Raw genomic sequence first — 24,224 nt, forward strand, 5'->3', positions numbered from 1 at the left:
CTGTCTTAAGCGGCCACAGGAATGTAGACAGGCTGCCCCAGGTCTGAGAGCACAAACAAGGTGATGCAACACCAGTGTTTTTATTTCCCTGGTAATTAATAAAGGGAATACAACAGACAGAAGGCTTTGGATCCCCATTCCACCTGACCTATTTAGGATATTACCAAAGAGCAGAATTTGATTGTCATAATGGGTATTTCTTGGAATTATACAGGGGAGTGCAAAGGCACACACAGAAAGCAGCTTTCCACTCCATAATTGATCTGAGGGAAAAAAAGAAGAAAAAAAAAAAAGGGTTAAGTAACGCCACAATAGTGTGATCTATTAAAAATAAGAACAATCTTTTTAATTAATATTTATTCTAACATTTTTAGTTAAAAATTTGACAGGGCAATTTAAAAGGCAGATTTGATTCTGAAGTGAAATAAGATATGATTTTTTTTTTTAATTCTTTTTTTTAAAAGCAGCAGTGTTCCACCTCCTGCTATTGGACTCATTTATTTCTCTCTCTCCTTCTCAAACATGCACACTTTACTCTTTACCCTGGCTAATACTGTAGAGGCAGCAGCTCTGGGAAATGAACTAGCTTTGCCTGTGGCTCATACATCATTACAATTGTTAACCAAGTTCCACTATAAAAATCTTTATTACACAGGAGAACACAGAGGCATGCAGGAACACAGCTTTATTTCCAGATACCACGTTGGGTTTGTAGGGCAGGAAGTTAAGAGACTTTTTTTACGCTCTCAAGTTGACCAAGTCTGCTACTGTGCACTGCAACATCACACAGGAGACAGCTTCCCACTACCCATTCCTCCAAATATCAACCGGTATGTAGGACTAAGCTATCTTCTGCTCTGGCCAGGGGTTACAACCCATCGTGTGATGATGGTACCTCAGCTCCTACAGCAGCCCAGGGCTCCAACATTTTACACGCTATGAGACAGGCAGCGAGTGCAGCTACGTTGCTGCCTACACACTGCAGCTGATGGTGCTCAGGTGGGTGGAATTATGGAAGTTCACCCATCAGCAACAGCAAACCTTGTCATGCACACCTGCTCTGAAGAAAGTTTCCAAACCTGAACAAAAACATGCAGATACTATCACTAGTATTTGGTCACTTGCCAAGAAAAGGTTAACCCAAAGGCTTAGCAGAGTGCAAATTTAAGTTAACTTTAGCTGGAACATGTAACACATGCCAGCATTCATGACTACAGCTGCTGAGAAATTTTCTGAATGTTTTTTTCCCCCCATACATTATTTATCTCAGGAGTCCAAATGCAAAAATCTGGCACTTTGGATCATGCGAAATGTTTGTGTTATTCCCTGAAGGACTTTGCATCCGTGAAGTAATGAGAAGATTATTCTGTGACAGATAAACTGAAGCACTGTGACTGCATCAGATGTTATCTTGCTACAGCACTTCTCAGACTTTTGGGAAGTGTGACCACCTTTGGACTCCTCCGTCTTATTTGCAACCTGAGCGTCTCCGAGAAGAAAAACGAATGAACTAAATAAAAATCTCTTTAGTCACAGAAAAGTATCAGTAGGACTGATGAATCATTTTCTGGCACGCCTTACATTTCACTCTTACCCGTAGCAGAGATTTACTAGGCAGCACAGTGAATGAAAGCATAGGTCTTTTCATACCACGCTTCAGCAGCATGGTAATATTGCCCTGAAGACCTTGCAAATTGGTGTAGCATGCTCTGTCTTGAAAAGACAACACAACTGTTAATTTCTTACGCCGCAAACACCGACAGTCAAGGTTTCTGTATCAACAAGTATCATAGTGGAATTTCGGAAGTAAAATTTCCAATTAGGTAGAAAAGAATTAGAGAAAAAAACCTTCCTCAAGATTCCGCAAAGTTGCAATTTTGAAAATATATCCGAAGCCTGCCATTGAAACAGACACCCTAGTATATTATTTTCTATGCCAAAACTATTGCTGCCAAAGGCAATCTTCAAAATTTACCTTCTGCTAACCTCACGTATTTTTTTCTTTCCTAATACCACAGCAAAATTTTCAAGGACGGACGCACAGCACTGAACCTTCCATACGATGGCTTAGCAGGCAAGCCTTTTGTTTCTGTAGAAGCCCCAAATGGCTGATCTTCTCTGGTATGAAGCTTCCCATGGTAGCAAAGTGAGAAACACAGCAAGCCTGGGTGGGTGAGAAAATTCTCGTATTTGGCCTTGACGTGAGCCTGAGCACAAGCAGTGGCACTGAGGGGGGAACCAAGGCCCTCATCTATGGGCCGCTCTCGCAGGCAGATCCACAAACAAGTATCAAGGAATTATCTGAGAGACGGCTGCCAAAATGAGCCTGTTATGTGTTCTCTGTCAAATGCCAGGAGCTGGCCTTTAATGCAAAGAAGGCTTAAGGTCCCTCCCTCAAGTTCAGGGGTTACTCTCAAGTCTTGAGTTGTCTTTTTTTCCTTTAAAAAAAAAATCTAATGGGAAAAAGTAGTGCTATCAAGCAGTTTTAGGTCCCTAGGAATGGATTCATTTGTGTTTTTAAGAAGGAGAAGCTTACCGAGTGTTACTGCAGTGTTAATATCTTTCCTCTTTTAAAATAACATGGGACTAGCAATGACTTTGAGACAAGCATTTTCCTTAAACACATACAGTCTAGCTTAACAGCAGTTCTTGCTAGTAAGTATGTACAAAAATAAACCAACCATAAAGCTAAATAAAATCACTAATTTTAGTACTCACAAGCTGAGCAAAGAGGACAAAATCTACAAGTAATTTCTTTTGCACAATTTCAAATTATTAGTAAGCAGTGGTGAGGGAGAAAAAGGATTGTAGAGTGCAATTACTGTCTTAACAGATTCCCTTCAAAAGAGCCTTTAATTATGACACATTAATTGTATTCAGCGAATTGTAATTTTCACTTGAATAAGATTTTTTTTCCCCATCTAGCTTATTTTCTTCAAATTCCCTCTCTACCATACCCCACAGGTTTCATCTACTTGAAGAGGACTCTTAAAAAAAAATGAAACAAAGGTGTAGAACATCTGTCCCCCGCTGTCCTCCATGTAAAATATTCTTAGACATAAAAAGGCAGTGAGAGCAGAAGAAGGAGAGACAGGCAAAAGGAAGAACAACGGAAGAACTCTGAGGGAGGAGAGAGAAGAAGGGGAAAAAAGGTATTATTTTATCAACCTTTGGCAAAAGAAGGAGCAGATGTTGACTCTGGCCCAGGGCTTTCTGAAGGCACGAGACCTGACTTTGCGACATGACTGCTCTCGGACGAGCGTGGCCGAAGGCCCATCGGACCCCCATGCCTGGGGGAAGCCTGCCGAAAGGGCTGGGTGCATGGGCCGTAGAAGGTTCAGCGGCCAACTTTTCATCCCAAGGGGCAGAAGTTGACCAAGCTCCTTGGTGAGGCTCTCTGGCGGTCCTGGACTGCCGCAGCCTTCGCTGCACAGAGCACACAGCTGCTGCCATAGCAAAACCTAAACACATGGTTGATGTAGATGTGCTTGACCTATCTTGGTTGCTGCCAGCAGTAATGGAGCTTGCTGCATGTTGCAGAGCCACCTGGAAATGCACAGTAGATTGCTCGTGTGTGGAGGCCCCCATTGTAACAACTAGACTGTTACCAACCCGAGCTAACTGGTTTCTACTAGCTCAGCTCTTTAACACCACAGTCCAATCGCACGGGTGGCTGTGACGTAGGCATATGCAGAGACAGAGAGACAGATAGTCAACTAACTTGTTATTCCAAAATTAAGGGAGTGCATTTGCAAAAAATTGCAAATAAAATGTGTTTTAGTCCTGGGCTATTTCAAGCGCTTTGAAGGACACTGAACTAACAGATGCAAATTAAAGTGTAAAACTTCTGATCTTAACAGCAGGCTGGTATCTGTAGAACATGCACTGCATTTGGTTCACAAGCTCTGATCTACATAGCAAGACCAGGCTGAAAAGCAACGAGATGTATAAGAGTCCCACCAACGGCAGGAAAAACCACTGCTGTCTTCTGGGGCAGCTTCGCTCTGAAGATCTGATTTCAAGTCCTAATCACAGCAGAAATAGGAGCAACAAGTTCCTTCACTTACTTACACGAATTATGATTAAATCTGTATTTTTACAGCCAGTAAGAAAAGGGAGAGAGGTACGTCTGATTCATACCGGACATGCACACGTGCCAGGATATGCCGTTGTGCCAGCTTCCTCTTTCAAACATAGCTGTACTTGACAATGACCAGATAACATTCAGGTCAGGCTCACTTCACCTACAGTAAGTGAGAAATTTTCAAAGATAATAACATGTGGAGGCAATGTAATAGCTGACATGTTCTCACAGACTCAAAGTCATAAGTACCCCTCATAAAAATAAAGACCCCTGCAGGGTGTAGTAGTTTTAAATCTGTCTTGCCAGACACTATCCCTAGAGCTCACAGCCCCTCAGTTGGGGGACAGGATGACCCAAACCCAAGAAAAAAAAAGATTAGTTTCTTAACAATCCCAAACATCCAAACATACAGGAATTCCACATGGGCCTTCTTTTGTCAACTGGTTTGTTTTAATCTCATTTCTACTCCAAATCCCAACTAATTTACTCCTTAATAACAGGCAAAAGTTGTTTGCTCACCCTCTACTTTCCTTTTTCCAAATTTAACTGATGCCTTGGCATTGATAGGCAATGAAATTCAAGGAGCAGTAAAAAGTGTGAACCTGACACCTACTGCCACCACCCCTGTTCCTCACAAGAGATCTTCTGCCCTGACCCACCAGGTTCTGAATGCACGATTGCTACAATCCCTGACCCTGGATAATAAGGCTTCCACCTTTTCTCTGAAGCAGACAAAGCACCTTTAAAGGAGCAGTTAGTGAGGCTCTAATCCAACTGACTCCGGGAGAGGAGCACATTCTGAGGAACAACCATGATGAGCATCTTCCATTCAGTATCACTCTGCGCATAGACATCGCAGGCCATTGCAGCCCACTTACAAACACAGCAGGACAAGGCTTTGCTACAAAACACAGACTGCGCTACACTCTACTCAGCACAACTGCATTGTAATTAATACTCACGTCTTGGCTTATTTTTACAATACAGGCTCCACTACCTCCATGCAGTCCCCTTTGCAAAGGCTAAATTTGTATGGAAGGAATGCTAATTTGTAAAGGCAGGGACCTTTCCGTCAACCCTGGTAAGTTTGTTTGCTTTGTCTTTGGTTAAAAATACATTACACCCCACCGCACCACAGCACATCACTATATTAGCCCTGTCTTATGACTTTCAGGTCCTTGTCCTTTTTATTTTGCAGGCATCCAACAACAACCACAAAAATCCACCCAATCATCATTTAACAACAGAAATATTTTGCATTTCAATAGTATTTCTATCACAGGAATCTGGAGGGATTTTGACACTGCCACCTCAAAATACTCCAATACACCATAGCACTCGTCTTTGCTCCTCAACCCTTCCTTTTTTCAGCTTTCCTAAAGACTGCAAAAATAAAAAGACCCATGTGATTATTAAAAAAAAAAAAAAAAGAGAGAGAGACCTGAGTTGGAGCTTGCCTTCTCGTATTTGAACCTGGAAGGATCACATTTGCAAAGCTTCTTGTATCTAGAAAGATGGTAAAACCCCATTCAGCAAAATTAAGAACGCAGAGCTTAGCTTCTTAGAGAACAGAACAGCTCCAGAAATTAGGCCCTTATCACCTGGCATAGCAAGACCAGTGAAGCACTGAAATTACATGAGCAGTTAAATCTTTGCTCACAATCTCCATTTCTTCCAACACTCAGGAAATAAGAGCTATCAACAAGTAAGGAGGAATTGTTGCATGTTCAGGACTCGCTAATGTGTGTGTTCAGCACATTCAAAACACCAAGCTATAAATTATAAGAGTCCATGACACACTTGAGGTGTTTAGTACATATCCTTCTTTATCCTTCTTTATTAGCTGGAAGAAACTGAAGGAAAGATAACCCCCCCGTCAGTTACATGGAAATAGGAGTTTGTGTTTCGCAGTGAAGGCCGTCAGAGCCAACATTCACACTGACCTTAAAACTTCAGCGCAAGTTTACAAGACAGGTTTTTGCTCACCCCCGCATGGAACAAACTGCCACTAAGAAAAACAATAGACAAAATCTCTTCATGTGTAGAATGAAAAATTGACACTAAAATTTCAAAAACGAGCCGTGGCATGCAAAGCACAAATCAGATCTCATCGTGGCTTCAATACCGGCTAACCAGACCACAGCTACGCGACTCTCAGCTCTCGGGAGTCACATGCCCGGCCTCTTTTCTCAGTGAAGCTACAGGAATAACATTTACCTGGTCTCAATAAAAACACAATTTGGAAACGCAGTGGGACAGGCAGGACTACCGCTACCTCATACAATGAGGACGAGCACAAAAGGCAAGATGAGGCAACAGCACTTTCTTTGCAAACATTTAAGGCAGTCCAGATGGACTTCAAGAAAGCTGTGAAGAACGTGGGGTGCTTTTAAGAGTTTGACTATTCTATTGGTCAAAAGCTTGTAGGAGAAACAAAATTAATATGAAGAGAACTGCAGTGAAGATAGCAACAAACCCCAAATAATCTTTGATTTAGTTCCTCACAGTACTTATCATCTCAGGGCAAGCAAAATAATGAAAGACAGAGCGAAGAAATTCCATCAGATTATTTAAAGAAATAAGAAGTAAGAACAGGGCACACAATTCATATTGGGCTCTTGCCACCTCTTATTTAAATCTGGAATTGGAAGAAGGGCACCTACACAGACAGGTGTAAAGCACATAATCCGTCAGAGGTAGGACACATAATAATACACCCATGAAATGAGAGACAAATATATCACACTCTTCAATACAACAGACCTGCTTTTTCACCTTTCACATAATTCTTAAGTAGATCTGCAAGTGAATGAATGTGAATTAAGGGGGGTAATGACAGCTGACACCAACCTGGTAGCTAGCCTGGAGATCCGATACGATTAGGAAGGATACTGTATTATAAAACTGGAAATGATCAGAAACACTTTGGCTGCAAACACTTTGCAAAACTGGATTGACTGCACTGAAGTTTCCTCTCTTGAAAATAAAATAAATTTGAATTCACACAGCTGCTCTATTTTTGTATCGTCAGAACAAGTATTTCAGAACTGCCATTGTGAAGCTCGGTTCTGTGCTGCGTTTATCTGCTATATGACAAATCAGAATTGGAACGAAAGCCAAACAGTGTGCCTTAAATGACCTGAAAAACGAAATTCTTTCGTAGTAGCTTCCTTCCAAGAACAGAAATTAAAAAAGGAAAATTTCTAAAAATGCAACTGAGCAGTAAAGCAAGCTCAGTAGTGCTGAAGTCTTTCCCAAATGCTCGTTCCCCACACTGGCACAGTAGCTTTCAACACTTAACGCACACACGTTCAAAGTTACCATAGGCACCAACACTATCACAACTGCAACATGAAGTCTTGTGCCTCTTCTCACAATCTGCTCTTCGGTCTTGGTCCACTACTGCCTGGCTTGCACGTACCCATCCCCTCTCCGTGACACCGCCTGCAGCAGCAGCTCTGCCATCCACCTTTCTGCTCCAACAGCGCGGAAGAGAACCTGTGCTGCTCTGCAGCTCCTCTTCATTGCCAGTATCCTTCTTCCTCCTTGGCAAAACGTCAGGCCGGCGTCACCCGCTGCATGGGCTCAGCAGTCCTGGGAGAGGCCTGGGCGAGGAAGGGAGTCAGCCTGAGGGAAAGTCATCCCATGCCAGAGGGGTGCAAGAGTAAAGGAAGGCGTCCAAGCCTCCTAACGCCCACTGCAGCTTCTAACACATGGCAAAGCCGGGTTGGGAGGAGCATTTAAATCAGCAAGAGACATCTCTCCTTTTCCACCTGATCATGGCCCATTCTGACTCCAGCAACCACTTGTCCAAGGAGCTTAACACGATTCCAGCACTTGGCAGCGTCAAGATACTCGCCTTCAGTATCAGCACTGTGAAGGATTCAAGTAGCGCCAGCCTGTAGCGGCTTTGCAGCTTTACACTATTCATCGCAAAGCAGAAAAACAACAAGTACATTTGTGATCTTTAAGTATTCCAGTTTCAGGCAGAGAACGAGATAACAAATTCATCTCCATCAAAAGTAGAGAATAAATTTTAACTGCACTCTACTGAGTCACTACACGCCAAGATCTGGTTTTGGAAACACAAGCGCATTTATAACCTTGCTTACAACATCGGTGGGCCTACTCGTGAATAAAACTTCACATGTGCTAAACAACAGTGGCGGTCTTTTAAATAAGTAACTTTGCAAGAACTCAGAACTAGTTCAAAATAGTAAAAGTTGCAACCAGATTCAGAGCTTTTTTTTCAGATGGAAGAAAACCACTGAGGCAAGTTTATCTGAAACCTTACGTCACATGTAATACAAGTAATACTAGCTGTTAAGTGAATCATAGAATCGTAAAACCTTTTAGGTCAGAAAAGACCTTTAAGATGGCCAGGTCCAGCCATTAACCTAACACTGCCAAATCTACCACTACACCACGTCCCTGTGAGCCACATCTACATGTGAAGCCTCCAGGTGCAGCGGGGGCAGCCTGTTTCTCCCCCTTAGACCTCCAGTCACATTATCAAAAGCCTGTCGTATTTTTCCTTCTTCATTTCTTCCAATTTCAGAATCCCCCTAGGAATGCAAGGGGATGATATGCTTGATAGCCACTTTTTCTACCTTTTTTTTTTTTTTTCCTTTAAGACATGCTGAATTGGATTATTAGTCCAATCAAATCTGGTATCTTGATTCTGGCAGAAACCAATATCAAATATTCCCTGGAGTAATGAAGCACACACAACGCCACACGAACGGAACCAGTCAAATACGCGACGCAGCGGAAACATGATTTCACAGCCTGGGTGGCTATTGCGCCACACCTTGATACATCAGACCTAGTTAGCTTTTCTTGTTTGTTTTTTAAACTCCATTTATCGATCACAAAACAATGCCACCCTTTTTCAGTACGCGTATTGATCCGACCACCAGACATTTCAATCAGAGTTTACATTCGAGATGTAAAGAAGAAACGGCTCGCAGAAGTCCCAAAACGTTACAAGGGCTGAACAATCCCTGTCGGTGTTTCGGCATTCATTGGCTTTTTATTACAGAGAGGAGCTAAACCAGAATAAGGAATTTTTTTGTGTGCACTGGGAACCCGAGGACCTGAACTCCGAAGCGAGCACGAAGTTCTGCGGGAAAGCCCCGAGGGCCTTCAGGAAACTAATCCCCACTCAGCTGACCAGTCACCCCACCAGCAGCCCAGCGCCGCTCCTCCGGGGATCTCATGACACGGATGAGAGAGGAACCACATCGCAGAAAAACTTCAGCAATGCCGGCGAAGGCAGGCGGGGGAGACTGGAGGGAACACGGGCTGTTTGGAAACACTATTCGTAACGCACGCGTTCTTTGGGTTGTTAATGAGTAACACGCGAGTTCCCGGGGGAAGGGGGTGGTTTTGCCTGGCCGTCACTTTAGTTTAGCAGGGGGATTTCGCAGGATTCTCCCGGGGGCACCGGGAGGACCTATCCAAGCGCCCAACCACAACACGAAGCAGCTTAAAGAAAAAAAATAAAAGAACTCAAAATAAAACAAGAAGATGAAGCGCCCCGCGACTCCAAAGCCCAGCCGTTTCGACCGACGGAACAAGTCGCTTCGAACCAAAGCGCCGTGAGATAGCCTGAAACCGGGCACCGGCTCAGCTGCCCCCCGCCCCCCCCCGAGAACTCGCTGCTGCCGCCGCTGCCCCGCACCGGCTTGCGGGGGTCGGGGGTCTGGGGAGGCGCCGGCACCGAGCACCGGGAGAAAGTTGCTTTTGAGCTGGGGGAGGCTGCAGGCTCCCGCACACCGGGGAGAAGTTTGCGTCGTGTCCCCTCTCCCCGCCCGCCAAGCCCGCGGCCCCCGTCCCGCTCCTACCGCCTGCGGCGGGGTCCCGATCAGCATCTCCAGGTAGTAGCCGCGGCCGGAGTCCCCCTGAAGGTTGTCCACCATGGCTAAAAAGTTGAGGGCCCCCCCGGGATCCGAGGCCAAGGCCAAGCCGTCCGCGCCGCCGAGGGGCTCCTGCTGCCGGCCGCCGCTCCCCGGCCGCACCACCACCGGGGCGGGCGGCGACCCGCCGGGGCCGGCCGGGCGGGACACGCGGAGCGGGAGGGAGAAGAAAGCCCGGCAGAGCCCCGTGGTGCCGGCCAGGAGGAGCAGGAGACCGGGAGCCGCCGGCGGCGTCCCCATCCCGGCGGGGGCCCGGGGCCGCTTCCCAACCGCGGCGGCTCCGGCCGGAGGCAGCGGCTGCCTGGCTGCCAGACGGGAGCAGCCGGGGCGGGGGGGAGGAGGAGGAGGAGGAAGGGAGCGGCTTCCCCACGCCCCGGCTTCATCTCCCCCTCCCCCAAACCGAGCTCCTCCCGTTTCTCCCGCATGGCCCCCGGGCAGCCGGAGCGGCCGGGGCCTGGCTGCCCGGGGGCCGTGCGGTGAAGTTGCTCCTGCCCGGCGCCCGCGGGAGAAACTTCCCAGCTCGGCTCGGCCCGGCCCGCAGCCCGGCTAACGGAGCGCGATGGCACGGTGGGGAGAAAAGTTTCCGAAAGCCTTAAAGGGAGCGCGGGGGAGCGGGGCGGGCTCCGCACCGGGGGGCTCCCGTCCTCTCCCGGGGCGGCGTCGGCTCGACCCTCGCTGCGGGGTGGGGGGCCGGGATCCGGCAGCCTCCCTGGGGCTCTGCCCGGCTCAGGACCCCGCGGGACCGGAGGCTGTGGCCGGGCAGGGAGTGGAGGAGGATGGTGATGATGGTGATGATGATGAAGAGGAGGAGGTGGGAGCGCGGCGCCGCTCGGGGATGCGGGTGGGTCTCCTGCACGGGTGTCCGTGGCGATGCGGGTGGTGTGTGGCATGCGAGGAGCGGGTGCACGTTTGCGCATGTGGAAATTCATCCGCGGTGCTAAGAAGAGCGAGGTGTGAGAGACGACCGCTGGTTGGAAAGCCTGCGAGGCTTTAAATGTCTTCATCATGCACGGAATTGATAACAGCAGTCGAGTGAGGCCTTTGGAAAGATGGGAACACTTAGGGTGGAATTAGTCTCTGCACCTCTGGAGTAATGACAGTGCCAGATAGATCGTTAGATGGAGCCTTGAAAAATAACACTGGGCGAGTCCAAGCACAGTCACTTTGTGTTTGTTTTTCCTGACCCCTCGCCCCCCCCAACCTCTGTAGTGGGTAAAGTGAAAAATATCCAGCCTAAGTCACGCGTGCTCTCAGGATGCCCTGACCAATTTGCTGTCCTAAGCAACCACCTGGTCTATCCTGGTGTGTAAACCTGCTCCAAGCTGCCTGGACCGAGATCCCTCCCCCGCCGTAGTAAACAGCAAAGGCTCTCTCCCTTGCTCGAGAGGGAATAGTCATCTGCAAGATTTCCAGATGTTTCACAGGTATTAAATGAAGTTTCTCTAGGAGGGAGGCAGTAGTAGTGTTCACTCCCAGAACGGCTGAGCAAACTGTTTGCTGGAAGAGGTCTCAGCCGAGGCTGTTACTCATATCCATTGCCAGAGCTACTTGCAGTGGACAGTCCTTAAAGAGAAACTGGAGCCTACCTGCCCTTGCTGAAGAAAGAAAGGCGTTTTCACTTTTTTTCCACTGACATTTTCAGTACTCCGGCGCTCTGTCACTCGAAATCTGGAGGAGCCCTTGCTCTCTCTTTGTAGCTGCTCCATTTGATCAGTTCAGCGCCTTCTCCCGCGTCCACAGGAGGAGGAGGAGGTGGGATAGGTCCCCGTCCCTGCTGCCCACTGGGAAGAAGGAAGGTACTGTAGCGCTCTGAACCTGGCTTTGCCGCAGCTGGGGAGGTGGGAAGCCTGCGAGGGGCTCGGCCTGGCTGGGGAGTTGGGTGGTGGGCGTGCATGAAGCTTGCGCTCAGGAGGTTATTTCACTTGGGGGAAAAAACTACGTGTCTTTGGAAAAGGGGAAACTGTGCAAACTTCCCCTGCTGCAGGAAGCTTTCTGTTTGCCTGACAGGTAGGAATGTGATGAAATACCGCAGTCCCCATATGTCTAGTTTCACCTGCTCTAGGCAGAGCTGGAAAACGCTGCCCTAGGCTGAAGGCAGCTGAACACCTGAGGGAGTGGCAGCGTGGCTCACAGAGAGGTGATCTCCAGGGCGCTGCGGTAATGGCTTTTTCTAATGTAGCTGGGATAGTGACAGGTTATGCTGTAAGGCCTGTCTAGTCAGAGCTGGAGCTGAAGGGGAATTAAAATGCTTAGGGCTCTTCATGGGTGAGCTGAAAACGGGAGAAATGCCCCCACCCCTTTGAAAAAGGAAATGTGAAAAATAATTGGGAGTATAATTGAACACCTCCTCAGAGTGGTGGGGATGTATTTATAACAGTCAGCAGCTATATACATTTTGTTTTAATTCTTTTACAGTACAGTAAGTCTTCCCCCTTGCCACTGTTGCTAAGATACGTTACCATACTTCTGGGCAAAGCAATCCCAGCCAGAAGTGTATAGTTTTCGAAGTATAGAAGATATAGCATAGCCTTCAAGTGTTCAAGAGAAAACTTCATCTTTTTTCACACTGTTTGTTAAAAGTTCTTGTCCTGTTTTCCACAGACCTAGACCAGTCTTGTAGTAAATGTGTATCAGACAGCTGCTGCATATGAAGCGGTGTATGCATAACCTTCCCTTCCTCCCATCACAGCATGACAGCAGGGCTCGTGTTCATGCAGTAGCATGTTGTGAGGTTTCTGCCTTGCTTCATCTGCTCCTTTATTTACCTAGTATCTGATAAGGCTTAGACTGTGCCATGTGCAGATGAGTAGTCTCGATGCATTTATGAACAAAGGCAGGAATGGGCCTTAAAAGAGCAGTGTAAACAACTGCTGTTGAAAGAAGACATTATGAAGTCCTTCCAGAGAGCTGAATGTAACTGTATCCAAAATGTTCCTCAGAGGGGAAGTCATCTGTATGCAATGCATGCCACTGCAGTCAATATGCACATTTATTTTTTTGTGTATCACATACAGAAAATAGATGAAATGCTCGAAATAGACACAAGTGTGTCTGTACTCCTTGTTTTCTAGAATATTTGGAGAATCTTGTTTTCTGTATTTTTGTTATCCCAAATATATATTCTTTGAGTAAATAATAATAAAAAAAATCTTTAAATATCAGCCCCTGTGATTAGGTCTTTTAAAAAAAGTCATTTGTCCACACATAAATTTGCAGATGTATCTTGACTTTGATCCAACTCTGCATTAATTAAATTTGGTGTGTTGTGGTGCTTTAAACCTTGAGCCACTTGACAGTGAATTAACATGTGTCTCTATAACCTTCCACCAGTATTTACAGAATATAGCGCACCATAAAAATGCAACTGCTCTGTGTTATGGACAAGGCACATTAACTAAGTCAGAAGGACAGCTGCTGTACAGAAAGGTTAAATCGGGACTGTTCAGAAAACAAGCAGGAACGGAGAAGGTGGCTGAAGATGCAGAGGAAGTGCTGAAGCTGATCCAAACAGAGGAACTCTGTATGGCTAAAAAGAGATCCTCTCCTTCCAAAAGAGGAAGCTGTTAGGGGACTGCTTAGACCTCAGCGGTTCTCTCCTGTGCATCTGAAGAAGTCAGGCTGGCCTGTGCTATCGTTATGCGATGACAAGGGCAGATGGACACAAAATTGAGATTATTATTCTAAAATTGCTTTGTCTACTTTCTGCGTTCCTACTGTTAGCATAATCAATACTTCAGTTTTAAGAAGACTGATTGCTCTTCATTGCTAATTGCACGCTGGTACTGAAAGAAACCCAGCTGGACCTGCAGTGTACAAATGGTTAATCTGCAGAAAGTGGTAGCCTTAGGAGAGAGGAAATTTCGTTCTTCCTGGACCTGACTGGGAAATGGTCTTCTCTCTTTCTGTGTTCATCTTGCAATCAGCTTTTTCATGTTTTGGGCCTAATCCAGTGAGATGTTGCTGGTAAATGACAGAGCAGTAAACAGTCAAGTGGCACGGCAACAGAGACCACAAGATTTGGCTCGGCTGCGTCCCTGCCAAGGCAGTACATCTTCGAAGGCAACAAACAAATTGGCTGCCTTGTGGGACAAGAGATGTGCCCCTCAAGAGAGCTATTCCAGCTATTACTGGGGCTTTAGTAACACCTCCTGTGCCTGAGGGCAGGGACAGTTCTGGGGCTTTTTTAAGGACTGAGCATATGGGCACTCAGGACTCAGCGTACAGAGCTCATCCGAAATGTATCTTGTGGCTGGAGAATATGTGGTTGGGGATGTAAGTGCAGATGTTTAGCAGCCTTCATCTCTTTACTGTGGGTAGAGAACCTCGGTAGGGGCATCTTCTTCGATCGCTCTGTGCAGTTAGTTTTCTGAATGATGATATATCCCTTTGGCTACAGCTGAACATGTGAGATGTTGAAGATCCAGATGTCTTCTGTCAAACTTCCATTAAAAAACAAGCAAAACAGCAACCTTAGCTGCTGCTGAAGGCATGTCATCACTGGTAGAGCCTGGCTGAGCTGATCTAAAAAGTCATCCCAAGACTTTTTTTTTTGTGATAGAGGCTGTCACTCAGTTGGGTGCTGAGCTCCCTATTTTGCATCTTCGTCCTGGAGCAAGGTCCTCCACCCCAGCAAGATTTCACAGAATGGGAGCTTCTCTCTATTTGGAGCTTAGGCCCTTTTCCCCACAGAACTCTCCATGTCCCGAAATCCCTGGGTCCTCAAACCCACATACCCCACACCCTCTCCTCTGTCCCGTCTCATCCCTTTTTCTCTGATAAAGTGATGTGTCACCAACCAAAGGGAAGAAAAGTGAAAATATGTCTTGTTTTCGGCGTGTGCCAGTGGTAGAGCACAGGGGCCAAGCAGAAGCCACCATCTCTGCTTGGTGGAAAGGAGTAGGAGCAAAGGAAGGGGAGGCAGAAACACGGCTGCAGGTCCAGGTGGCTCAAAGTAAGGCTTGCTCAGGCCTTGTAGGCTCAAAGAGCAGCACAGAGAAGAGGTCAAGATTAGGGTCACGGACATCCTCATGCTATGGTACCATCAATACGTTTGGTATTGTGTTTGGTTTGCTTGTTTTTTACCACCTTTGGTTTGCATCTTGCTAGCAGTGGGCCTGGTGTAGCTCATTGCTATCTGGGAGAGTGTCCATCTGAGCTTCCGCCCCACGTCCGAGGCAGCCTGGAGAATTCTTGACGAACGCATTGACCACTCTCAGAAAAGTGCTATTTCTCCTCAGAAAGCTCTGCAAGCTTCCTCAACTCTGTTCTCTAGTTGGCACCGTGGAAGAAATAATTTGTGGGTTAGACCTTAAAACAATCCGGTATCGACCTTCTGATTCCAGACCTTCCTACACCACAAACAGTAATGGTTATAAATTTATAAACTATGAAAAATTAAACATGCAGTGAACTACAGCAGCACTTTAAAAACAACACATTGAAAGTTGGCACATACTGCTGAGATTACTCAGATACTTTCATAAACGTGGGGAGCTGCAATCCACTTGCCCAGCACCGGTAGACGATTCATTTATTGTTAATAGTAAGAGTAGTAGGAATTGCTTGTTAGTGGAATGTTAGGAAACTAGTCAGCTTGGTCAAGACTTTTCAGAAGTGCTCAGACTTCCACAGTGTTTACTGGGAAGTGGAGAACATGGGATAGAAAGTCCTCCTGGAAATCTAGGCACAAGTCACATGGCGTAGTTTTGTTTCAATCCGCCTGTGTGCCAGATGTTCAACCAGGAGATTGCAAGCATGTTTCTGGCTGCACACCACTTAAAAGCTGCAATCAGGAATGTTTTTTAAAGAAGTTCATCATTTAATAGAGCTGTGGGTCTATATTTATGCCCATTCTTGGAGAGACTGAGGATTTTTGTGATAGACTGCATTGTCAGAACAGCCAACCTGAAGTTGGGAAGTTGCTGGCTGTCTTTGTTTTCTTTGTGGTAGTCTGCATAACCACTTAAGTCTGTTGGGTTCAAGAAATAAAAGACTAAATTACTTCGTGCAGCCTGGGTTTTTTTTTGGTCCAGCTTTTGTTATCACCCTGATGCTGACCATGTCAGAGCCTCTGAAGACTCGATGCAGCAGGTATGTTTTGCCATAAAGATCTGCTGTTTCCTTAACTGGGGTTCCTCAACTCAGTGACTGCCAGCTGGACACAGAGCTTCCTTCCTTCCTTTACTCTCCTCCTGGACCTGTAAATTTCTGGATTCTAGTTTAGATATACTGCTATAGTAAATAAAATCTGAAATGCTGACAGCTGAGTGTGAACCACAAGCTTCAGACCAAGTGTCTGAATGACACTTGGATGAAGGAGAATTTGGAATGACAACCTAGGTACATGTAATTAGTAGGATTAATGGAAGACTTTTTAAAAAACCTTTTTGTTTTGATAAATGATTATTTGCAGTCTGACAATGACCTCTTTATTTTTTATTTTTGGCTTTTTAGTCTTGAAATGGTACTTTGTTCATAAATGTTGCCTTTTTTTGGTCCAAAATAGTAGCAGGGATGTGGGTCAAGACTTCATCCAACTGGAAACAAAATTAATACACTGGTTCCAATGACCTTGATCTAAATAACCTATTCTGTATCCCATTTCTTTCTAATTGTAAAAACCCCCCAAACTCGAGCTCTGTTTTTCTAAAATTCTTGGAAAGATTGAAGTTTTTCTGCTCATGCACATAAACATGTGCATGAAAAATGAATATGTTACTACTGAAGTAATCCAGAAGCACTGAAATATTCCTGGCATGTAAGCCGTGGGGGAAACCCAATGCATCTAAGAGAGGTTTGCAGCTATCAGCTTTGTAAAATAAGGTCTTGTTGTCATACTTCTGGGCCTCTGGAGACGCCTGCAATGCTTTATTGAGGCTAGAGAAAGGTGAAATGGAATCGTGTTTTACAGAATGAACTCCAGTGGCAACTGTAATGGTAGTTCATGATGTACCAGGGTATATTTAGCCTTTTGAGTGTTTGTGCTAATGATAAGCCCCAAATGCTACTTAAAACTCACACATGCTTTAAAAAACTGATAATGAACTGCTTTCAGCTGTGAATGTTGGACTTTTGCAGGATAGAACTAAAAAATGGTGCTTTAAGGTTAAATAAGTCAATTAGTAAAAGGACTGTTATCCTACAGCTGCCTGGTAATGACAGTAGATGAAATGGTCCACATAAGATATGTCCTAAGGCAAACCATTCTGATCCCTTACTAAAAAAATGAGAAAGGTCTGTGATCTTAGAAAGTTTGATTACATTATTAATGTATAAAATGTTACATACCTTTGCACTTCAATTTTTCTCTGTCTTTACAATAGCTCATTAATCCTCATCAGATGCAGGCTTATAGGTCTTCTCATAATTTATGTCTCCTACCGTTTGTTTCAACTATCCAACAATGAGAATAATTATGCTTGCCTTTTGGTATTCTTTGTTTTCAGGAAACAATGCATCAGGGAGGCTGTTTCAGAGACGCAGACTTTTGCAGGCAGCTAGCCAAAAGAGGCAGAAGTCTGAAAATAGAGCTTAAAAAACTTCAGGTGATTCTTCCCTCATTTGTAATTGCAGAGCCCACTGAAGTAAGCTAGATTGATTTTCTGCTTGTAAGGGCAAGATCTAGCCATTTTTCTTCAATTTTTCTTTCCTTCTTAATAGTTTATACTATTTCTTATGTTGGACATCAGAAATCTACTACTTGGAGCTGGTTGCATGACTTCTGGTTGATAGTGCCCAGAACAGCAAACTAGAGAAGTTTATAACTTTGCTAAACTCAGCGGCTGAAGTTCTTTGGACTGCAGGTCTCCCAGAGACTCATCCTACTTTCTACAAGTTTGTTCCTGGCCTTTCTGAGAAACAGACTGGAGACAAGCATATCGTTCTGCAGCTTAAGAAAAAATCAGTCCATTTGTGTGTATATCTGTGTGAGAAGCAAGTCTGGAATGTCCAGGTGCTAGAAAAAAAACGCTCAAAGGAGAGTTGCCTATCTATGAGGTATATCTCTTCTATTGTTTTCATAAAAACAAATCTGAGCATAGTAATAGTTATTGTCCTATGAAAAATCAGTTTACATGTGCTCAGTGGCAACCCACCTAGCAGCTAATTTTTTCCAAGGACCCCTTTCACGCCAAAGACATTCCACCTCTTTGTTGGTCTTCACCTTCAGGCTGGAGAGGGCTGTTTGGTCCTGACATGGGACTCGGTAAGACTTTATCTGGAGTTACCGCACTTGGGCACTGCAGTGCTAGATACAGGGACAGAGATGGTAGAAGTGGCAACAGACCGCTGAGGAGACTGCAGGAGGACCAAACAGTTTCCACACTGAAATGGAGCAGGACTTGGCCTCGCAAGCACAGGAGTGAGAACAGAAGAGCAGTGACAGCACAAAGAGAAATGGACCTGCACAGTGGCATGAGCCGGAGAAGAAAAAAGGGTAAATATGTTGGAATGACAGGAACAGGCTACCGGCACAGAGCAGAAGAGCCCATGGTAACTTTAAAACACTTCTTACCAAAGAGGAGGTGAGTGCATGAGTCCAGTATGCCTCAGATGAAGAGTTTGTTAACTAATTAAGATTTCCCATACAGGAATTTGTTCGGTCTGTTTTTGAGAGGAACTAGACCTTCTGGATTCTTACAGGCATGTAATTGCTTTTTCCTTCATAGTCTCTGTCTGCTGGATGAGTTTATTGACTGCATTTTAATACCTTCTGAAGAACCACACAAAAAAACCTTCATGGTACCCTGGTCTCCATGGCAAAGGTTCTGCTGCTATTGCTTTTGAATATGAATTTCAGGATATAGTACTGATAATCCTTTTAGTCTGTCTAGGAAACAAAAAAATAAGAAGTAGACGTTAACTCAGTGTTGCAGGTAATCTCCTTATTAGACTTGTATGAGAATAAATGTTTCAAAGAGAAAAAGCATTCAAGAATGGCTGTTTCATCTTTCTAGGGTCTCATATAGTCTGAAGTGCCATATCTTGACCATATAAAAGGACTGAGCAAGTTTTTGGTTACCTTATATTAGCAATACCCTTATCCATCTCCTATACCCTGTTAACACCTGGGTAAATCTTATCCATTTATAACAAAAGAGAGCTATAACATGCAGTTTCGGTTCACTCCACCGTGTATAAGCAGAGTCTGCTTTAAATAGGTCATAATAACCATTTAGATTTGAAGGAAAGTTGGCAGGAACGCCTTCTGCTAGGTGACCTTTGCAAGTGCGTCTGCTGCTGCTACACGTAGTACCTAAGAAGATGGAGTTTACTGTACTGGTTCTCTCCTGAGAGCTGGGGAAGAGGACACAGCAGCTCTTTGAGGCTTGGCAGAAGATAACCAGAAATGTCACTGCCCAATTCATTCCTGCCAAATACAATTAGAACTTTTGCTGGGGAGAAAATAATTTAGGGGTTGCACTTAAATCTTAGAAAGGAATTGAAGACACGTGAAATATTTCATTTTCAGCAGCTGATGCTGTAAACAGAATGCAGATACTAGTAATAGAGTAGAATTTGGGTTTGTTTTTGCAATGAATACAAGGTATAAAGTGTTTATTGACTTAAAAAGAAAAACCGAACAAACAGAATAAAGAAGAAAGCATGCACGGCTGCTTTGAAGGAAAGAATGTTTTTATTTCATACTTTGAAGAAATTGTTCAAGTAGTTCAGCCGTGTAAAAGTGTGACCCCTCTAATGCTGCCAAGGGCAGTGAGATCAGGGATAATCTGCTGAGGAAATGCAGCTCACGCAAGCCAAAGAGAGAGTTTTAAACTTACAACACCGATTTTTCCAAGAGTGGAGCATATGCAGAAGGAGACACTTGTACTGTTCTTTGCTTGGTGAAGAATCCCGCTACCTGTTTTGAGGAACATTCTCTCCACTCGTTGCTGTAGTTCCATGTGGATGTGAGGGACAATCTGACCTATCTTCCTCCTTCATACTCTCCTTTCTTCCCAGGTAAAAGCTCCGTATATGAGTGGCTTTAGGAAGACTACATAAAAGTTACATTGCATCTTGCATGATTCTTCTTCCAAAAGAATTGCAGGACGACTGCCTGAAAAAAGGGTAGACCAAATTGGTGCATTGCAGCATCATTATATGGTGATACAGAAATCCATGCTCTCATCAGTGCCGTGGTAATGGGTGATGTGCATGTGCCAGCCTTATCATGAGTCTGAGGGTGTGCAAGTTCTTATTCATATCAGTGTGATATTGTAGTGCCCTTGTACACCGCTGCGTGCACCCTCTGACTCCCAGTTTCCAATGTAAATTTTAGGCAGTGCTTCTTCTACATAATAGAAGTGAGGAGGAAGAAGAATGAATGGAGACCATTTCCTCCTTACCTGTCCCTTGCAGATTGGTGTTGCCAGGTCTGTGTGGTTCTGTGAATACCGAAGGGAAGAGTCGGAAAGAAGGGTTCTGTTGCATGGGGTCCTAGGGTCCTCACATCAGCTTGAGACAGATGAAGTCTCATAGAGCAGGCCTTTCTAATCAGGGAGAGAGAGATACCCCCTTTAACACACTGCTTCTCTTAAAATGTCATTGACTTCTTGTTGGAATATTATAGTATCTCTTTTTTGTATCTGTGTTGTGAAAATCTCCAGTGAAATCGCTCAACACTCCCTCACAGTTCCAAATATAAGATCCTATTTAAAACAGTCCACTTCAGAGGGTCCTAACCCCTGAGAGGTTTTCTGTGCGACGTGGAGGCACCCTCTGGCCATGCCTAGGTTTGTGCTTCCAGACTTCTTGTCTGCATCGAGAGCGAATCTGGTCTTCAGGATGACTTTTGCTAGGACAGTGCGAGCATAGATATTAAGTAGTATAGAGTATTAAATGACTTTTTGTTTAAGCACTTCAAGTTATAATGTAAATATATTTATGGCAGTTAGTGAAGAACTAGTACACTACAATAAGGGCATCACAGAAAAGCTCACAGGCAGGATTTGGATGACGTGATAATTCACTCATGGAGCACCCACTGAACAGTGAGGATAAAAGGTAATCTTGAATAGCTGTCCATTTAGTGATTGCTGCCCACCTTGTAAGCTCAAAGAGGAACAGGTCCTGCAGAAAAAAAATGAATGTGATAATGCTATAAATAATAATTAGTGAAAAGGAAGGGAGCCTGAGAGAAAGCTATACTGACAACTTTAATTCTGACTTTAACTTAGTGCTTGACTATGTATCATTAATGTTCTTTTGAAATAGTTCTGGTATAGACAATCCAATGTTTGTCCATGTACAGACACCCTCTTTGCAAACCCCTGTAGTCCAAAGATTAATTCTTCAGTTTTATGTGGGGGCAGGGGGGAAGCTCCCTTTGTACTTAGGTCCTTGAAATGATTCTGTCAGGTTTTTCCCCTTGGGGAGGTATGAGTCAGTGAAAACGTGGGAGTATAGCGGAAGGTCTCCTCTGTATAGTTTTGACTCTTACAAGTATTGCTGTTCTGGAATTCACTGATGACTAAAGAGCAGCCACTTCTGAGTGACTGCTGAACATAGTCCAGGTGCCCCATAGGTCAACTTAAAACAAAAATAAGGAAAGCTTTATTTATTTAAAACTGCAGCAAAACCAGATTTAGGTATTTGCTACTGAAACTATCAAGGTTACTATTATTTTACCTATGATTTTTGTTCATCTACAGGGATTATTCCTCTAAGACTTGTACAAGAACATAACTAATGTTACTTAAACTCTTTCGAGTTCATTTGGTCTGTGGTTTTGTCTTATGCTTTCTTCAGTCTCATAGAGAGTTTATCAGTGCCCTCTCTTCCTAAGCTCTGATTCCCCTTTCTCCATATATTTCTTTGTAAGCTTAAAATGATTTCCTAGCGTATGAGCTGGCATCAACATTTATTTTGTAAAGGCAATAACATTGCATTCTAAAGCACCTTCCTATTCCATGGACAACAGACTAGGGGAGTCTTTACATCTTATTCTCATCTTTGCCCTGTGACTTATTTTGGCTGTAGTCACTCAACACTTCGATTCTCTTGTTTTTGAAGTCTCCCCTAGAGCTATTTGTGCTACAGCTGAAGTCTATAAGGTCAAAATACCAATTTTCTTGAGTGGGCAGAGATGGTATACCTATTGTAGCAGAGAAAAATGGTTGGGCTATACTTCTCTGCATCTCAGAGTTTGTTTCTTCACCCTGCTGTATGACTGCTTTGCCCCTTCTGGGAAGAGAAACCACCCAGACACAAGTAAGTGGAACTCACAAACTTAAGAACACACCGAGTTAGAAAGAGATTCTGCAAGAAAGAAAAGTAACCTTCATGATAATCCTCAAGCGTTAAGGGATGAGCCACTTTTTAGCACTTTGCCCTTCAAAGCACTCACTCCGTGTCATTGTAGTACCAGACATCCTTGCTTTGTTCAGGAATCAAGTCTCCAGTGCTGTGTTTGACACATTTCTTCTTCATTATCATGGTACTGGGGTTTCAATTCCCCTTTCTTCCAACCTGACTGACTGACTCTGGTCAAGTTTTTAGCAGTTTTGAGGTGCTTCTCTTAGCAATGTGCCCAGGGTGTTGGTTTTGGTCTCTATGTTATCTTTATATTTACCCTATCAGCAACACTTTTGCTCCTGGCTGGTGATATTGGTATGCTCATAGCACCCAGGTATGTTCCTTCTTTCTTGTCTGCTCACATACTCATCCATAATTCTGTTTCTACCTCCCTTATCTCCCTCTTGGAGAGATACAACCACTTTAAAGATAACAAAAACAGAAGTTCTTTTCTTCCCCTCTGATTCTCACTATTCACCTTTCCTTTCTCTCTAGCAACGTTTTTTGTCATTTTTGTTGTTACTGCCAAGAAAATACCTTTTTAAAAAACAGTGGTGCTCTGCTCTGGACCCTTCTCTCCCACACTACCATAACAGGCATGCATATTTTTAAGCACAGTTCACTGTGAGTGTTAATTTTGGTTCAGTGGATAAGCCCTTTCCTCTGTCTCTTGTTTTGTGCCTCAACATCAGCCATATTATCTATACCTATTTCTTTGTTTCCCTACCTACCCTCTGCAGTCTCTTAAAGCTCATGAAAATCAGACTGATTTTTCACTTTTTGCTGTTCCCCATGATCCCCATCTTTTCTGAAGACTACTATTGTTAGTCTAATATTCTTACCTTATCCTTATTATGGCTGTTCTGTTTATTCTTCTCAGCTCCCTCACCGCCTGCCAATTCAATCTTTTTGTTTTAGTACACTTTTCTCCTTCCTTGCTTTTTCTACATCGTGCTTTTCTTTGCTTGTCCTTTGGAATGATTTCATTAACTCCTTTCACTTCTTGTTTTTTTCCATAGTTCAAATATCTTCTTAGAACGAGTTTCTGTGTTTTGCTACTTAATCCCAAGCATACTGTCTCTCATGGATCAGCATTGCTTGTTTTCTTTACTAGGCTATACGACCCTGGAAGGTGTTGAGCTTCCCTGATGTTTTTATGTTTTTGTTGTTGTTTGTTTCTTTATGTAATCCTCCTCCAAGTGTCGTATTGGAAACAGTTACAAGGGATATGGGCCTTTTATTTCCAGACTCACCATTATTCTGTTTCAGCTCATAACTAGGGTAATTTTAGGATTATATTTTCCAGAAAGACAAAAATATAAGAAGACTTATTTAGAAAGGGATCAAAGATAGAAGAACTCACAAGCAATTTTTTTAGTGCCTGAAAAAATATTGTATTTGGCAATCCAGCTGTGGAAGGGAAAGGAAAACTTTGGAGAAGATTCATAGGCTCAGCTAAATGTCACACCTTGGGCTGCAGATAGTTTCTTGGCCTTTTTTTATCCGATGCATTTTCATCCCAAGTGCCAAATACAGCTGGTCACAGATTTCAGAAGTGCTAAATGAGCCACAAGGAGAAAGAAAAACACTACAAAACTGTGCATCATGGGTGCCTGGAAGCCTGGAGGCAGAATCCAACTGTGAAAGTCAAAGTAAAATACTTCTGGTTTGGGGATTCACCATATTGTTTAGGGTCCTGATTTCATCTGGAGTCTTTCTGTAGTTGATGCAACAGCTCCTGCAGAGATGCTTTTGGTGCAAGTCTCCCCTTTCACTGAAAAAACCCGTTTTTCTAACCTTTACATCTCTAGAGGAAATAACATTTCATGTGCCTATGCCTGAAATGTTCATAAACCAGAATGTGGTTGTTGTATGAATTCTTTTAATTTTTTTTTTTTTTATTATATTATTATTTTAAAATCCATCTT

The 24,224-nt window shown here is 44.1% G+C and overlaps 1 protein-coding gene and 1 long non-coding RNA gene across 3 annotated transcripts in view; one reads left to right on the top strand and one right to left on the bottom strand.

Moving 5' to 3' along the window:
* BACE2 (beta-secretase 2) overlaps window positions 1–10,306 on the bottom strand; it is a 50,451-nt gene extending 40,145 nt beyond the window's left edge. The window contains exon 1 of the mRNA XM_075431715.1: window positions 9,931–10,306. Within this exon, the coding sequence (XP_075287830.1) occupies window positions 9,931–10,242 (312 nt within the window). The 5' untranslated portion in view covers window positions 10,243–10,306. The remainder of the gene's footprint in view (window positions 1–9,930) is intronic.
* A 126-nt stretch (window positions 10,307–10,432) lies between these two features.
* The window catches only part of LOC142362575 (uncharacterized), a 35,696-nt gene continuing 21,904 nt past the window's right edge, over window positions 10,433–24,224 (top strand). Inside the window, exon 1 of one of the 2 annotated variants that reach the window (XR_012765164.1) lies at window positions 10,433–10,569. This is a non-coding gene — a long non-coding RNA (uncharacterized LOC142362575). Of the gene's footprint in view, window positions 10,570–18,096; window positions 18,525–24,224 lie in introns of those variants that run through there. The other variant, XR_012765165.1, reaches the window with a different exon arrangement.

Source organism: Opisthocomus hoazin, chromosome 1 (genome assembly GCF_030867145.1).
Source record: "Opisthocomus hoazin isolate bOpiHoa1 chromosome 1, bOpiHoa1.hap1, whole genome shotgun sequence".
In the NCBI taxonomy this organism is placed as follows: Eukaryota; Metazoa; Chordata; class Aves; order Opisthocomiformes; family Opisthocomidae; genus Opisthocomus; species Opisthocomus hoazin.